Source organism: Neoarius graeffei, chromosome 7 (assembly GCF_027579695.1).
Source record: "Neoarius graeffei isolate fNeoGra1 chromosome 7, fNeoGra1.pri, whole genome shotgun sequence".
Classification (NCBI taxonomy): Eukaryota; Metazoa; Chordata; class Actinopteri; order Siluriformes; family Ariidae; genus Neoarius; species Neoarius graeffei.
In genome coordinates, this window is record NC_083575.1 from 43,578,868 (window position 1) to 43,597,073 (window position 18,206).

Sequence of the window (18,206 nt, forward strand, 5' to 3'; positions counted from 1 at the left end):
GGAAATATTTTCTAATAAATGGAGTATTAGAATAATTTCTTATTATGCAGTAAATTGTAATTAATTTAGGACTTCCATCCATTATCTGTCGCCGCTTATCCTGTTCTACAGGGTCGCAGGCAAGCTGGAGTCTATCCCAGCTGACTACGGGCGAAAGGCGGGGTACACCCTGGACAAGTCGCCAGGTCATCACAGGGCTGACACACAGACAACCATTCATGCTCACATTCACACCTACGGTCAATTTAGAGCCACCAATTAGCCTAACCTTAAATTGGTTAAAATAAATTGTTTTTCGGACTGGAAATCAGATTGAACCCAGGCTACTAGCCTGAGCCAAGGCTACCACCTAGCCCAGGCTACTACAATCAAGCTCAGGCCCTGTCCAGGCTCCAGCTACTAGGCCCAGCTTTGGCTATTATCAATCAGCCCAGGCTCCATTTTCCAGGCCCAGTCCAGCTCCTGTAAACCTACCAGTGAACATAATGCCTGATAGGAAGAAAGAAAAAGGCAGTCCTGCTGCTTCTGTTCCTGAAGATGAGTATATATCTATTGCTGTCTTCCATGAATTAATGGATCAACAGAAAACCTCCTTCAAAGAGCTGATAGAACAACAAGAAAAGTCTTACAAAACCTTTATGCAACTAATTCTTGACTCAACAAATAAACGGGTTGATGAACTTGTTAAAGAAGTACAGGAATTAAAGAGTAGTGTTCAATACTCCCAGAAGGAAATTGATGACCTCAAGGTGGCCAATTTTACTAATACCAGTGCAGTTACTTTCATGTCTCCCAAGCATGATGAATACAAAGAAGCCTTTGCTAACCTTGCTTCGAGAGCAGATTATATAGAGAATCAGTCTAGGAGGAACAATATTGTGATTGATGGCATCCCTGACGTGCCTACAGAATCATGGGATGAATCACAACGCAAGGCAAAGAAACTACTTGCAGACCACCTGAAGATGGATCCTAAATTGGTGGAAATTGAGCGAGCTCATCAAACGGGGAAGTACACAGCTAATGGGCAGCCAAGACCTGTGATTGTCAAGCTATTGCACTACAAGGAAGAAATCCTCAAACAACCAAAGAAATTGAAGGGAACTAATTTCTTTATAAATGAAGACTTCTCAGAGAGAGTCTGCCAGAGAAGGAAAGAACTGTTGCCACAGCTCAGAGAAGCACGTAAGCAAGGGAATTTTGCCTTTAAGTATGACCAGCTTATAGTGCACCCTCCCTGTAAACTTCCCAATGAACTTCCCCCTGAATGACTGCTGCCTATTCACTTCTTTTAACTGTTCTTAATTTTGTTTAAACTTTATTTTTTACTCTTTACATTTATGACTTCTATGGATGAAATGCTGAATGCTTCATATTTATCTGATGAACCTGATTTTATTACCTTTTCTAATCAACATCTTTCATCATTTGATAATGCTGACCCTGATATTAACCTCAGTAATGGTTCCAGTAAAACTGCCTGTAGATATTTCACTAAGGAATCTCTCAATACTCTTGTTACCGGAAAGGACATCAGTGTTGAGGATTCTTTGTCATTCTTCAATTTAAATATTAGGAGTCTACCTAAACATTTTAATGAGCTTACTGATTATTTTTCTTTATTTTCTGTTCAGTTCAAGATAATTGCCTTAACAGAAACCTGGTTGACAAGTGAGTGTGTCCCAATTTAACATCCAGGGCTATAGGAATAGGTCTTTGTCATTGTCACAAGTACAACGAAATTTAAAGTGCTCTCCAGTCAGTGCCTCATTCATTGAGTCTCTAAAATATAATTTAAGTTAAAAAGAATACATAGAAAACATATAACAGTATTAGCAGCATACATGAACACAACACACCCAGTCATTGCAAAAAAAAAAAAGACAGTACAGACACACAGTTGTCATATGAACATACATCTACAGACATGCATACTTCCTGTCATTACGAACACACCCAGTCATCAAAAAAAGACAGTACGGACAGACAGTAACCATATGAACATACATCTGCAGACATGCATACTTTGTCATTATATCTGTTTGTTTCACAGTCAGGTTTTGTATTGCACATTATTTAGCAGCATTGAGGGTTATTGCAGTTGGATAAAAACTGTGTCCGAGTCTATTTGTCCTTGCATGTGTTGATCTGTACCGTCTGCCTGAAGGCAGCAATTCAAACAGGGAGTGACCGGGATGATAGGTGTCTTTTATAATGTTCTGGGCTTTTTTGAGACAACGAGAACTGTGTAGTTCCTCCAGTGTGGGAAGAGGCAGCCAACAATCTTTTGGGTGGTGCTGATGACCCTCTGGAGTGCTTTCCTCTGAGCCGCTGTGCAGCTGGTGTACCATACACACATGCAGTATGTTAGTATGCTCGCAATGGAGGCACGGTAGAAGGATACCAGCAGTCTGTGTGTGGTGATGTTCCTCCTGAGTATTCTCAGGAAATAGAGTCTCTGCAGGGCCTTTTTCAGCAGCTCAGAGGTGTTCACGCTCCAGGATAGGCTCTCCTCGATGTGGACTCCCGGGAATCGGAAGTTTGCCACCCTCTCCACACAGTCCCCGTTGATGATTAGTGGTGGTACCTCTGTTTTCTTTCTCCTGAAGTCTATGATGAGTTCTTTGGTCTTTGAGGTGTTGAGGAGCAGGTTGTTGGCTCTACACCACATTGACAGCCGCTCCACCTCATCTCTGTAGGCACACTCATCCCCCCCCCCGGGGATAAGCCCCACCACTGTGGTATCATCCGCAAACTTCACCACGGTGTTGCTGTGATGGACAGGGGAGCAGTCGTGTGTGTAGAGGGAGTAGAGCAAGGGACTCAGCACACAGCCCTGGGGGGAGCTGGTACTGAGGCTTAGGGCCGTGGATGTGTAGTGGCCCACTCTAACCCTCTGTCTGCAATCAGAGAGGAAGCTATTGATCCACATGCAGATAGTGTGTGGAAGCCCCAGGTCCCCCAGTTTGACCATTAGCTTGTGAGGGAGGATGGTGTTGAATGCAGGGCTATAATCCACAAAGAGCATCCACACATAGCTCCCCTGCTGCTCCAGGTGTAATAGTGCAGTATGGACTGCTATGGCGTCCTCCGTGGATCCATTCGCTCTGTAGGCAAACTGGTGGGGGTCAAGGCAGCGGGGCAGGGCTGCTGTGATGTGACTACGGACCAGTTTTTCAAAGCACTTCATCACGACTGGGGTGAGTGCCACTGGTCGATAGTTGTTGAGGCTAGAAATGTGGGGTTTCTTGGGCAGGGTGGGACAGTGGACTGTGCTAGAGACTGGCTGAAGATCTTTGTGAAGATTCCAGCCAGCTGATCTGCACAGTCCTTCAGCACGCGTCCCAGGATGCCATCAGGACCAGCCGCCTTCCTCGGGTTGACGGCCCGCCGCGTGCGCCTCACCTCATGCTCTTCAATTGTGAGGTTTACGCTGCTGTATGGCGTAGCGGTGCCGACTCTGGTGCTGTGACCTCGAAGTGGGCAAAGAAGGTATTCAGCTCCTCTGCCAGCGCAGGGTCACCTTCAGCAGCTCCAAAGTTGGTCAGATGCTGGACTCCCTGCCACACCTGCCTGCTGTTGTTACTGCTCAGATGGTCCTCTATTCTCTTCCTGTAGTCTGCCTTGGCCTCTCTGATGCCCCTCTTTTAAGTTGGTTCGAGCTGTGCTGTAGAGGTCTTTGTTGCCAGACCACCAGGCAGTGTTCCTCTCTTTTAGCAGCTGCTGGACCTCCTGTGTCATCCAGGGCTTCTGATTTGGGGTAGACCTGGATGCATTCGTCCACCGTGACAGTGTCTATACAGACAATTCTTAATGTAGCATAGGACACTGTCTGTGAACACCTCCAGGTCCTGATGTTCAAAGACCCCCCCCCCCCTCCCCCCAGTTGGTCCTCTCGAAGCAATCCATGTGGCAGCAGTCTTAGTGATAGCAGGAGCAGTTTTCCTGAGGGGGACATATGCGGGGATTAAAAGCAATGACAGGTGGTCGGACTGGCCCAGGTGTGGTAGTGGTCTGGCCCTGTAGCCCAGTTTGATGTTAGAATAAACCTTGTACAGGGTGTTATCTCCCCTTGTAGCACACCTAACATGCTGGTGGAATTTCGGGAGTGCTGCCTTTAAGTCCGCATGATTAAAATCCCCTGCTATTATATTCACGGCGTCAGGATACGTGTTCTGCTTGTTGATGTTTCCATGCAAAAGTCTGATAGCTGAGCTAGCATTAGCATCCGGTGGTATGTAAACAGCCGTTATCAAGACCACAGTGAACTCCCTTGGGAGATAAAAGGGCCTGCATTTAACAGTCAGATATTCTAACTCCTGAAGAGCAGTGACTGTCTACAATCACTGTGTTGGTACACCAGCTGTTGTTCAGGTACACACTGAGCCCCCCTCCTCTGCTCTTACCGGAGTCTGCTGTTCTGTCATGGTGCTGTGTGATGTAGCCTGCTAGCTCAATGGCAGAATCTGGAATAGATTGGTGAAGCCAGGTCTCTGTGATGAGCAGAATGCACGAATCCTTCACGGTGTTGTTCGCTGCAGTCTGTAGCCTCAATTCATCCATTTTGTTGGCGAGGGATCTGGCATTTGTGAGAAATAGGCTGGGAAGCGGTGGTTTGAATGGCTGCCTCTGTAGTCTGACTAGCCCGCCAGCCCTGCAGCCTCGCTTTTGCCTCTTCTCTCCACGCTGCTTGCGCATCCTCCCTACTGGGATGGTAATCCATGGAGAGCCGGGGCTCCTCGCTAACTCCACTGGAATCTTGTGTGTGGAGGAACTCTCTTGTTATGCATCGTTCATAACAAAGTCCGATCTTGAGAAGATCATGCCGGCTGTAGATGTTATTTGCCCGACAGGACATACACAAAACAATAAACGTCACGGACAAAAACAGGGTTTTTGCCGTCTCCATCTGCTGGGCTCGAACCCAGAACCTTCTTGCTGTGAGGCGACAGTGCTAATCACGGCACCACCGTGCTGCCCCATCTAGGACTTGTTTAATTTTATTATAATTAGATTATTTGATTATACCTAGTCATTTGTAAGTATAGCTACGGATTGGTATCAATCTGTTTCTAAATAGTTAATTTGTAATATCTACATGTAACTCTGTTCCATCCATTATTTGTATGATTAGTTTCATTTCACTTTTCATTCTGTGCAATAGACATTATTATTATTTTACTGCTGATTGGGAACAATATATGAGGGTTCACATACCATCAGTGGGCAACAGGAAATGACGTTACTTTTATGGCCCCTGACCCATGTGCTGTCTCTATCTCTGTGTAAACCAGAACTGTTCTGTCATGTCGGGTTGCACACTTTTCTTCCCTGTTATGCATGAATTGTCTCTGTATTTTCTATTTGGTCAAAATAATAATAATACCTGCAGTAATCTTCCTGAATGGATCCATGATAAAATGTACTGAATACTGTACATTATGATTAAAACACAAACACCCTCAGAAAAATCAACCATTCGCACGCACACATGCACACACGTGTCTATAAATACACGTGTCTATAAATAGGGTTTGTTTGTTTTTTAAATAATTTTTTCCTCAATAATTAGATGAGGGGCAGCAAGAAGGTTCTGGGTTCAAGCCCAGTGGCCAATGGGGGCCTTTCTGGGTGGAGTTTGCATGTTGTCTGTGTGGGTTTCCCCCACAGCCCAAAGGCATGCAGGTTAGGTTAACTGTTGGCTCTAAATTGACCGTAGGTGTGAATGTGAGTGTGAATGGTTGGTTGTCCCTGTGTCAGCCCTGCAATGATCTGGTGACTTGTCCAGGGTGTACCCCGCCTCTCACCCATAGTCCGCTGGGATAGGCTCCAGCTTGCCTGCGACCCTGTAGAACAGGATAAGCGGCTACAGATAATGGATGTAACAATTAGATGAATAACATGTCCAGTCTGTGTAGCTTCCTAGGCAGAGATATGACCGGACCGATCCGATGTGCGTGGTAATATGGCGGCTAGATGGCTTCACCCTGTCGAGCCAATGAGCTCTCCAGATATTTTACGTCGAGAGCAGTGATCACCACCTGCAAACACAGCTCGGTCGCCCTCTAGTGCTAAATATAGGTATTTATATTTCAGCAAGTAATCCCGCCCACTGCGGCGTTCCGCTTCATCCTATTGGCTGCACAGTGCGTTAATCAAACAAGGTAAATCAGCGAATGCGTGTTGTTTTTAATGTCATTTCAACTTCGAGTCGTTTGTTGTGGCCTTTTTGGAGTGCTGTCGAGCTGAACTATAGTCTGATATACAGGGTAATAAGGCCGTCAAGGCGCTAACGGACGGACTGAAGGGTGATGAAGTGGCGGAGGTGGGCTGAGTTCAGTGTGAAGTCAACACTCCTCTTTTCCTCGTGTGCTCCTCGGTGTCGCTCCTCCTCACATCTCCGCTCTTACAGCAGCACTGTGATGGCTGAAGAGGCGAAGAAACTGGCCGCCTACGCTGCTGTGGACAACCACATCCAGGTGAGTGTGTGTGTGTGTGTGTTAGCAACACTGCTGCTGTGCCTGAACTCTGCACTGTTTATGTAGTTTGTTTATCTTCTTCCACTCAGGTAGTGTTTCCTGTTGTAGTAAACATCCGCCTGGGCGCGTGCACCCGGACTCCACATTCCAGAGTTGATGAGTTGTCTAGTGTTCATTAGTTCTGTAACTCCGAGTTCAGCTCCAACATGATGATGAGTTTGGTCTTCAAACACCAACCTTTACGTTATTTACGCTTTCCAGAAGCAAGAATAATGTTCCACACAACTCTTAGATTCACACTTTTTTTTCTTCTTCTTCTTAGTCATGAAATGTAACTGCACTGATCGCAGCCATGATAGCTGTTCTAGAGCCCGCTAGCACTAGCAGTGCGGCTAACACTCGGTCACGCGTCGCTTCTGTCTGAAAAGATGCAGGTTTAGGAATCTTTTTCACACCTGTATTCCTGACAGCCCCGCCCTCTACAAATAGTATTGGATAACGCGGGCAGTGGCGGGCCGCTGAGCACGAGCTACCAACCAATCCGGGACAGGGGGCGGGGCTTTGGAGAGGGATGAGGAATAATGATCCAGTCAGCAGAAAGAGGGAAAGAAGCATGTGGGACTCCCACCGTTTCTAATCATCATATCTAAATTCGTAGTCAATTAAATAAGTACTTAATTGATTTTATTAACAAAACGATCTTTTTTTTTTAAAGTGCATTATTTTGTCTGAAATAATATCAGAGAATAAAAACAATGATCAGATTGTCCAGTCTGATAAGCTGATGAGTTAGTTTATGCTGTGAAGGTGTGTAATGCTGACATGGCACAGTCCTGAATGTGAAAAGACACCATGCTGCATTAGATGATTTGCAAATCATTGCAATATAATCTTGCAGAGAGTCGACTCTGTTACTGTTAAACAATGGCTGTTTAAGAAAAAAAAAAATACACAGTGGCTCCATGCCCTCCCATTCTTGGGTTTCATGTGACGTCACATCCGCCTCATTAGTAATTAAAAACTTTAGCTGGTGGTCAACCAAAGCTCAGTTAACAAAGCATTTGTACGAAGAAGGTGCATTGCTCGCATGAAAAATGGCTTATGTTTGCATTGTTTTAGGTTGTTTGAATCGATCAAACTGTGAAACTGATAAGTTTCTTCAGGGTTCCCCGTGAACTAATAAAAAAGGGTGAACAAACACAGGATTTCACAAAAAGACATCGAGAAAGGTGGCTTTCGAACCTGTCACTGAAATCGAAGGGAGCGGAGTTGAAGCATGCTCGAATTTGCAGTGATCACTTGGTGAAAAGTTTGTATATCCCTCTCAGCTATGTCCTTAGTGTTTTCCAAGTACTTTTCTTTCTACTTGTCGTTATTTTACAGTACTTTTTTTTTTTTTAAAAGTCATGAAGCGCTAAAGTCCCCAGCTGTTTCTTTGTTTACTCCTCACATAGTGGCCGCCATACTGAAAACAACGCGTGTCTAGCTTTCTTTAACAGTGGATCCTAGTGGTCTTTTCAACAAGTCTTTCAGCAAGTGCGCGTGATCAAAACAACCATGAATAATAGTCCATATGCATGAAGGTCGCGACAAAATTCTTACCCAGCCATACAGTTACAATGCGCCGTGATCACTTCTTCTTGTTTAATTAAGATCCAGGTCTTTAAAGGAGTTTCTGATGATCTTTGTGAATGATTTACCTGAGAGATGAGAGCCGACACACGTGAGAAACAAACAGTTTGCTTGATTATACTTCAACTTGCAGCGCTTTGTTGTAAAGACGTGAATGAAAAGCTTAAACTTAGATGGGAAAAAACAATACAGGATTCATTTGACAGCGACTTGATACCGAGGTCCTTTACCCAGCCACATACAAAAAAGTTGTAAGCCTCCATACTTTTCCATGCTTTCATCTGTTTTGCGGTGTAGAAGGATGTCTGCAACACCAGATAGTTCGAGATGCCGGGGAACTCGACTGAAGGGTAGTTTTCAAGATAGTATGACAAATCCTTCTTTCCCAGACTGTAGGGGTCAATTCCATTGCACATAGCGATCTTCTGAATATATCTAAAGACAGCAGTGGCTTCTAGATTACGAGCGTACTCTGATAATTTATCACTAGTTGTTTGCACTACGGCAGCTATTTTGGTTTGCTCGACCACCAGCAGTTTTACTGAAGGTGAAATCACTAAGAAAAGTCATGTGATTGAAACCCAAGAATTCAATAGAAATGAAGCCAAAATTCCTCTGCCATGTTGTCAAATTTGGACTCCAAGTTGCAGTAGGGACGAAAGTCGCTCAGGTACACCTACGTATTTGGTAGGCCTGGCCCCTTCTCCCAGTACCAAGGTTCAGAGCGTAGCAGAAGAGGTCACTCGCTCCATTCCCAAGTATATCCACATCATCTTACAATAGAGTTGAATGTTTTAAAAACTAATATCTGGGGGAAACTTAAAGTACACATATCAGCATGGGGAAAACTCATGGTTTGGATTAGACACTGTAGATGGAAAGACTGTTCAGATGAGAAAAATGACATGGAAAATAGACTGTCATTGAAAAACAGGGGGATGGTGGAGTTACATTATACTGCCGCCAGCCAGCAGGGGCACTACATCTGTGGTGTCTTCACTTCTGAAAGACTTAATGCTGTCATTTTTGTTTTTGTTTTCAACAAAAAAAAAGTAATTGCAACAAAGATCAGATGTCCAAACACTGTTCAAAAAAGTGGGATTGGTTTCTTTTATTTAGAAAGTTGATGAGAATTGTTTTTATTTGTATAGCACTTCTAAATTCAGCAGTTCTTGGGTGAGGCTATGCCCACATTAATGCACTTTTAGTTTTAAAACTCATCACTTTTGCTACATTGATGCTTGGTGTCCACATGAATCCAGAGTTTCAGAGCCCCCAAAATGGAGACTTTTGGAAACCCTGCTGGTCCTGTTTGAATTTGAAAACTTCAGGATAGGATTTTAGTTCGCTTCCTGTTTGGGTCTCATCGGTCATGACACATCCTTCCCTGATTTGTCACGCTCCTATCAGGTGACCATTTCCAGAATAAAACAAACATCAGCTGTTTATTAGGGCTGCAACAAACGACTATTTTGATAGTTGAATAATCTCTTGATTATTGAAATGAATAATCGATTATTCTGATTATGTATCGCCCAATTACCAAATAACTCCTATTTAGCTATCAGCTTTTAAATTTAGCTTGAGGTTGTTTTATTTGGCCATGCGCATGAACAGGAGGTGTAGAATGTTCTTTGCTATTTTAGTGAGAAAATATCAAATTCTCTGGACATCTGCAAACTTGTGCAGTTAGCAGCAATGTTACCTCCGGCCATAAACATCGCCATGACAACGAAGCGGCGTTTAAAATTGAATTCGTTATTTGGACCGTGAACAGGTTTGTTGTGAATAACAGGTTGTTACTTGCTTCTTTGTTCCAACTCCATTAAAGGACCCATGGCATGTTTGTTGATGCTTTAAACGGGATCGTGGAGGCTTCCGGATGTTATATCCGCAGCCTTTCTCGAAATGAACCCTCGGAACGTAGATATAGCCTCCTGGAAGAAAGCCCCATTTCAGCCCTTTTCCCAGTGCGTTGTTTTGCTAATGAGAAGCATGGAGGTGGGGAAGGGTAGAGGGTGGGGGCGGGCCATGGGGGGAGGGGCTGCCTCCCAAGCCGGCCGAGAGCGCTCCTTGCCGGGCACGACCAGGCAGGCGAATGCCCTGGTCCGTCCGCCCTGTCAAAAAAAAAAAAATGGTACAACTCGAGCCCATGGTAAAACTGGGACTTTGTCGGGTTTTTTTCAGCCTGAGACCCATGGTAAAACTGAGCAGTTTTACCATGGAGGAGTGGGGACTTTGCCGTTTCATCCCCCCAACTCGCCCCTGGGAGAACCGCTGCCTCCACGGGCGGCCGGTGCCGCTGGAGGGCTGCCCGCGCGACCTCGGCTCCCGACAAAAGATTGGATCTAGGGCTGACTTTCAATGGATCGCAGCGATGGAGTTGCTCTGCCACTCACGACACCCCGGCCCAGAATCAGGGAAAAATACCACGCGCTGACGTCATTAAGGTGCGACGCGAGGAAATAAAATAAATTCAACAAATGTTTGGGTTTTTACTGAACAAACAAACCAAATAAAATGAACGAGTGACCTTAAAAAAAAGAATGTGGGTGTCTTTGTAAAAACTGTTTTGATTGGCTATTATAACAGAGGTAGCACAGAGTACCTGGCTAACTGCAGGAAGCGGTTAGCTGCAGAGCTAATGTAGCCATTGCAAACGCACCGATTTTAAAACGCGGCAAAACGACCAGTTATACACTTACTTGTTCGGTGTTTGTTGCTGATGCGGCAGGGATGCTTGGTACGGACCCAGGCTTCAGTGACAGTTGATGTGCAAAACCTGCCCTGTACTGTCCCAAGTTGTGGAAACATTCATCAGGAAAATGCTTCCGACAAACATACACCGTCTTAGGTAGACTCGACGGCGTATTATTGAAGTAAATAAAATTAAGCCACTGCGTCTTCAGGGGCTCTCCCGTCGGCAGTAAAAACAGACTCTTTTCTGTGTTGTCACATCCATGTACAGCGCAATTTCCATGTTTCGGTCGCTTAGGTGATGCCATGTTGTTGTGTCCTCCCTCTATGGTCTCCTCACTACAACTGGGCGGGCAATCCATACAGTGGGTGGGAATCCAGAGGGGGGGCGTGGGGATCATCTCCTTTGCTGACGTAGTAAAGGGAAGAGCTTATCAACGCGCCGTTTTGACGCGCCATTCTCAAATGTTGGGCATAGTTTGGTTTACACATTATGAAATTTCTAGACACTGGGGTGACTTAAGAAGGTCAGAGTTAAAAAACCTCAGAAAGTGAAAATTTCATGCCATGGGACCTTTAACAATTCAAGAGAATATGCATTTCAAAGAAATGTTACAGCTCATAACATGAAGAAAGGTAGCTTTTAACGTGAACGTTATTTAACTCACTTGGGCGGCACGGTGGTGTAGTGGTTAGCACGGTCGCCTCACAGCAAGAAGGTTCCGGGTTCGAACGGCAAGGGCCTTTCTGTGTGGAGTTTGCATGTTCTCCCCGTGTCTGTGTGGGTTTCCTCCGGGTGCTCCGGTTTCCCCCACAATCTAAAGACATGCAGTTAGGTTAACGTTGGGCGGCCTTGGGCTGAGGTGCCCTTGAGCAAGGTACCGAACCCCTGACTGCTCCCCGGGCGCTCTGGTGTGGCTGCCCACTGCTCTGGGTGTGTGCGTGGGTTAAATGCAGAGGATGAATTTCACTGTGCTTGAAGTGTGCATGTGACGAATAAAGGTTTCTTCTTCTTCTTGAATCTTCATCCAGTGAGCCAACCTGCTTCCTCTTCAGATGCTCCAGCATACAGAATGTGCTTCCATACCAGCTAAAGTCAGCTTTACAAACTGCAATTCACAACTGTTTTGTTTCCAGAGTTCAGTGGGAAATGCCCCAATGCTTTGGAGGTTTTTGTTTTTGAAGCTGCCATCATGTTTTTGTTAACTTCTCTGCAGTAAGCGGTGATGTCAAAGCATATTTGTAGTTAGTGTGAAAAACATGTGATGACCCCACCAGCTAATTGAGTATTAAATTAGTTGGCAACTAATTTGGTTGTCGATTTTAGTTGATTAATCGTTGCATTCCTACTGTTTATACCGGCACATGCGTGCCCACATGTTTGTGGATGGTCATGTGATATGTGTTTTCAGGTGTGTTGATATGAACAGAGATCGTTTCTGATGCTGAGCTAAAACGCTCATCTGGAAGGCAGGTTGTTTTTGTTTTAAAACGAAAATGTCTTATGGCCTCTGCATGCTCTTGCGACAAGGCTTTCGCAGGTAGCTTTTTGCAGACAGTTGTAATTTATCGTTGAGCGGGGAGTAATAGGCGTGCGCGATGTTATTCACCGCCACAACGCAAGGGGGCGCGAAGTCGCGAAATCGCTAGGAGTAGTTGGTGGGTGTGGTTAGTGGAGTGTTTATCCTCCGGTTACTTATAATGACTAGAACTGGAGTCGTATAGATGTACGTACTTCCTCGATCAACCGCTCTTCGTGCTGCTCCATCTTCGCTCGTGTTTCTAAAAATGGCGGTCGTGAAAACAAACCAAACTGGGAAAGTAGGGAAGCGGAAGTGCACGTACAGCGGATGTAGAGTGGACCAATCAGAGCCCTCTTGTCTGCGATGCTGTCTGCGAGGCTTCTGCGGTGGTCACAATTTTTGGGAGGTGCGCGCAGAGCGTCTGCGGAGGGGGGGCTACGCAGACGCTATCTGCGAGGACTGCGTTGTCAGCATAAATTGGCCTTTAGTCTCCAGTGTCCTGGTGAGATTATCCACTGAAGAAATGGTGTCCACAGGAGTCTGTAAATTTGGAATCACCTAGAGCAGCAGAAAGTGAGTCACGCATGCAGAAGTAGTGTTTAGTGATCAGGATCAGGCACCAACATCACATCAGAGTCACATACAGCTCGACAGAGACAGAAAGCAGCTTATTAAATATGCTTTGTCTTATCTTGCAGCTCTATATTGTGAAAGAGTGCAAGAGGAAACTTGTATGGATTTTTAAAAAAATCCTTTAATCAAGGGTTGTTACTGTTTAACAGAGTTCATCCACTCCTGCCATCCATCCACAGCCTTATGACTGCTAGTTGTACTTCACTTGTTTTCTTGTTAGACTTTGAGCTGATGCAGATATCCCTGTCTGTATTTAAGTTGTTCCACGAAATCGAGTCATACATGAGTTGGTAGCCGATGAGGTGCATAGGGCTGAGTTGGCTATAAGTCATGTACGATGAAATTGTTTGGAATAACTGTTTTATTCCATTCACATTCACTGGATTTTGAGAAATGGAGCATTTTTATTTTTTGCACATTTGTCCGACAAAATCATTTCCACTTAGAATGTAAACAAACCGGTGAAATGACGGTAGCAATTTGTGAAAAATGCGATAATAATAAATCTTGAAAAAAAAAAAAAAAGTTGTTCTTACTATCAAATACTTTTATTCCATATTTTGCCTTTTTTGGGGTGGGGGGGTTGTTTGCAAGTAGTTTTTATTTTGTCCTCGGTTGGTTCAACAACACTCTGCCATTTTGTTTTTCTCTACTCATGGTATGTGAGCTGATATCCTAGTGGTAGAGTAGCCAATTGGAGCACACGATTGCGCATATCCAGTGAATATGGATGGAATAATCTATCGTTTATTATTGTAATAGCTGCGTGTAGTTGGCTGCCAATTGCATAGAACCCGCTTAGTAAAACGGACACATCCAAGGAGACAGTGACTATTTCATTGGTCAACACCATCCCTTGCATTCTGTTGGTTGGTGAATATTTGATAGGATTGTTTCATCAAAATCCGAGAGTGCGCAGAAATCTGTGAGCAGAAGGTTCTTGAGCGCACAAAAGTGGTTAGTGCAAGATGGGGTTATTTGTGAGAGAGGGCAGGGTTTGAGGGATAAGCATTGCAAAATCTGAATGTGAAATGAAAATACTGCTCTCGTATTGAAGGGCCATGCTCTTGATTAAAGATGGGGGGAGACCCTGGTGCGACTGTGTATGACTGCAAAACTAAAAGGGAGTTACATTCTGGTGCACGGGCATGAAGTGCCCACACTTCATGTGCACACACATGAAGTGACCACTAAACCAATAACAAACCTGGGTTGGGTTTCCCAAAAGCCTCTTAATGCTAAGAGCTGCTTAACTAGGAGAGAGGGAGCGTGAGTGTTCATTGTGCTGCTCACGCTACTATTTCACGATTATCTTTGTGCTGCAATGCTTTTGGGAATCTCAGGCCTGAGTGATTGTATGAGCGAGGGAGCTTCACTGATTTAAGAATGTTAAAGACCAACAATTACACACATTCAAGGAACACATTTCCATTTGTGTGTATGTACCAGAATAACCAGGCAGTGGGAGTGGGGAGCGGCTCCACCATCGTGTATGCTGTGGACAGACTGGGTAAGTGCTGCTGCTTGTGGATAATGCTGTGTTGAAGTTGCATCTTGTAATTTCTCACCTCCAACTGGCAAAACCCATCAAAAACACCACCTCAGCTTTAAATTTCAACTCCTCAGCTTGGGGTCGACTTCCCAACTGTGATTCCTTTTCAGTTTACAGAGTGACATTGAGTTAGCATGGCTGCTCGCACGATGAACAGTGTAAAGTCCCCCATCTCCATTTCAAAGCTAGTTTCTGACAGTATTGGCTTTCGATCAGTTAAAGGTCATAGGCAAGGGTTGGAGGTGAAACGTAGAATATCAACTTTATTGTCTAGAAGAACGACCCAAAAAGTGAATTCAATCTTCCTGGTGTCTAATTTGCACCCTAAAATTGAATAAAACGGTGAAAATATACTGGTTTACACAAGTTCCGAAGGTTTGTTTACATTTCACTTATGCGCAATTTCACTGCCAGGGGACCGCCGTCGTGACGTCATTTAAGCCAAACAGACCAGGAGCAGCTCTGTGTTTACTTGCGAACCGAGTACACGTGTACGGACTTTGGCTGTGAGAGGTTGTGTAAAATGTCTGAAAGCGATAGAGATTTTGAAGTAGGAAGTCTCCAAACTGAATATCGAGAGGTGAAACCATAGATGTATGAACCTATGGCCATTACGAAGCAATCTGTGAACGTGGCTCACTGGTTTGACCATGCGGCCTCGGAATCAGACAGCGACTCGGCCGACTCTGATTGCGATGACCCCGGACCTCAACAAGACTCGCGCCCAAACGATTCATCCTGGTAGTTATGATAAATCCCTATTTTCGTCGTAATACTAAAGAGCCCTTTTGAAGAATAATTAAACCGCCCTCCCTAGTGGATATAGGTAACGATTACTGGACAGTGCGCCGGTAGGCCACATTAGCCTGCCATCCGCAGCATTATACTATTTATAGCCTACTCTAAGCGAGGAAATATCCCTTTGTCTCATTTCCACAATGATTGTACAGGATCCCTCAGGATTCTTGACTTGTCTATAGAGATCTTGCAGTCACGTGACCGGAAAGTTAACAGCCGCCATCTTGTCGGTAAAAAACACCGCTGAATACTGCTGCACTCGTGTACAGAATGGATCAATTTCAACCGACGGATTACAAGGCTCATTTTTCTAATGAACAGATAATTAGATACATGTCTAAAATAAACGACCTACAGATTAGTGACCCTTATGGCTTACCGGACGTAGTTTTCACGACCGTGTCAGTGGATTTTGAACTGCCGGAGGTGGAATACCCGGACTTGTATAATTACCTCATTAACTTTCCCTCGCTGTTCAGTGGTGAAGCACTGCGTGCTTAGAAATCTTTGGACAGTTATCTCTACAGAAATTCAGGATTTGTCAGCCCCCCTAAGATGTGGCATCTTGTAAAGAAGAAAATAATCCTCATTGGACGGGTAAGTCACTTAAGTATTGAGCACTAGAACTGATGCTAGATATATCAGTAGTATCTAGCATAGCACTGACCAGCCGATTATGGTTGAATCATACATGGCATATATATTTATTTATAAATCCTTATAAGGATTTATCCTTATATTTATAAGGATTTACTACTAAGACAGTGGTAAATTCTTATAAGTTCTTTACTGGTTTTTTTCGTACCACACCGCTAAAGACCCAATCCACCCCGCCCCAACCCTTTACTCAGGCTCCCACTTCCTGGAATTTTTTATTAGAGCAAGTCATAAACTTATGTTGCAAATAACCACATGGATATACTGAAATAAATACATGACGAACCTGAGATGAAATGGTCACTGCACAGGCGCCAGTGATCGTTCCTTCCAGTCGGTACCCATGCCTTGTTCTTGTTGTTTGGATCAGCCCGGCCAATAGCAGCAATCCATTTTGCGCGCCTGTCAGGGTCCCGTGGCAGCCTATGAAACTAACTTCCTGTTTTCTGACCTCTTCTGTTGTGGCATTTATATGCCATGCAACTCTCCGGTATTGTGGCACGGTAATATTTGAATATTTCGGCGAAAAATAATGAAAGTCAGTGTCGGAAAGACGGCGGAAATATGGCGTTTAACCGACAAGATGGCGTTTGTCTACAATCTGGAGCGGATGTGACGTCACATGTAAGTGCTCCATTGCAAGCAAAAAGTAAAAATGTTTACCTCCAGCCTTCTTTTTGCTTGAGTGTTGCTGCTCTGTTTCTTCTTTGACTGCTTGATTTTGTTTCACACGCACAATCCACTCTCTCCGCCTCATCTCCTCTCTCTTGGAAAAAGGTAAAAACTTCTTCCTGACCCGGTCCCTATGTTACAGTTCACTGCACAACAATAAGGCATGGGGTTTTTCTTTGGAAACTCCCGAACGTACGTCTGCATTCAAGCCGAACGGCAATGCAAGTAAACGGAAGTGGACTCAACTCAAGCAGTTTGTTTTGTCCTGAATGACGTCACGTGCCGAGTCGTTACGAAAATAGCTGAACAGAAATTCGTCACGATCCGCGCTAATTTATTTTAATTATTACTTATTAACAATACTTCTTGGGACCAGAAGAAAATTACAGAGGGTTTTTTAACATATAAAGTTTCAAATGTGCATAAAATTAAAACTGTTGCCTATGAGCTTTAAAGGGGAACTGAAGTCATTTTTAAACTTGTTTTATTTTTTAATTAATGTTATTCAACTACGTTTTCGGTTTTAGTAACCTTATCGTGACTCATAGACTGCAACCTGAAACGACCCATATCCGATTTGTTGTGAAATCCGATTTTTTTTTTTTTGTTAGGCCGTTCACATTGCCAATTATATGAGACTTGTATGCGATCTCCAATATGAACGGAAAACGACAAAGTGTCCCGCATGTGCAAATTGACACGTAATAAGCACATCTACGTAATACGTAAACCAAAAAAAAAAAGCGCACTCTTCCAAAGAGTCGCATGTGAAAATAACGGATATGCATCGGAAAAAATCGCATGTGAAAAAAATTGGATCTGTGTCGTTCAGATTGTCAATAACAAATCGGATACAGGTCGCATATGGGCAAAAAAATCGGATATGGGTTGTTTCAGGGTGCAGTCTGAACGTAGTCATATTGGCAACTAATTGCAATTAAATATTATGCTTATCGGCCTATTCGGTTTTTAGCCATGTTGAATTTAGTTCGTTTGGTCCGCGGCGGGCGGCGGTTATCTGCGCGATCTTCACGAGACTTGTGCGAGACTTGGAAACGTGAAGTGTCAGCCAGGTGTCAGTGCCGCCATTTTGAAAACTGTTTTCCAAATGAAATATTGCACAAAAATGAGTTTAAATGACAATTACTGCCTACTTTATTCAAACTTTCCTGATTGCTATCAGAACAAACAAAACTTTCGGCTTGATTACATCAGCATTCGAAAGAGGGCGCGCGCATATTTTGACAACGTTGGCAGATGTTGTCACTTTGATCTCCGCTGTACGTTTTACTTCCATCCTACGAAGTCTCGCACAGGTCTCAATGAATCTCGTTTACGGCCATTGCTTTGACATATGGACTGATCTATTACATATCATGTTTCAAACACTCTTAACTTGCTATAGCAGTGACCAAAATAGCTGTCAGAAATGCATTCCTATATTTAATAAAATGAGAAATAGAATTCTGATGATAAATTTGCCTTCAGTTCTTCTTTAATGTCCAGACATGTAACGGTGCTTGGTTAAATCTGTACACCTGACCGTGCTAATTACTCTTTTCA

General features: G+C 44.1%; 1 protein-coding gene across 1 annotated transcript in view; it reads left to right on the forward strand.

Moving 5' to 3' along the window:
- The first annotated feature begins 6,153 nt into the window (after nt 1-6,153).
- LOC132889335 (ribose-5-phosphate isomerase-like) overlaps nt 6,154-18,206 on the forward strand; it is a 34,201-nt gene continuing 22,148 nt past the window's right edge. Inside the window, exons 1-2 of the mRNA XM_060925722.1 lie at nt 6,154-6,479; nt 14,414-14,474. Of these exons, the coding sequence (XP_060781705.1) occupies nt 6,312-6,479; nt 14,414-14,474 (229 nt within the window). The 5' untranslated portion in view covers nt 6,154-6,311. The remainder of the gene's footprint in view (nt 6,480-14,413; nt 14,475-18,206) is intronic.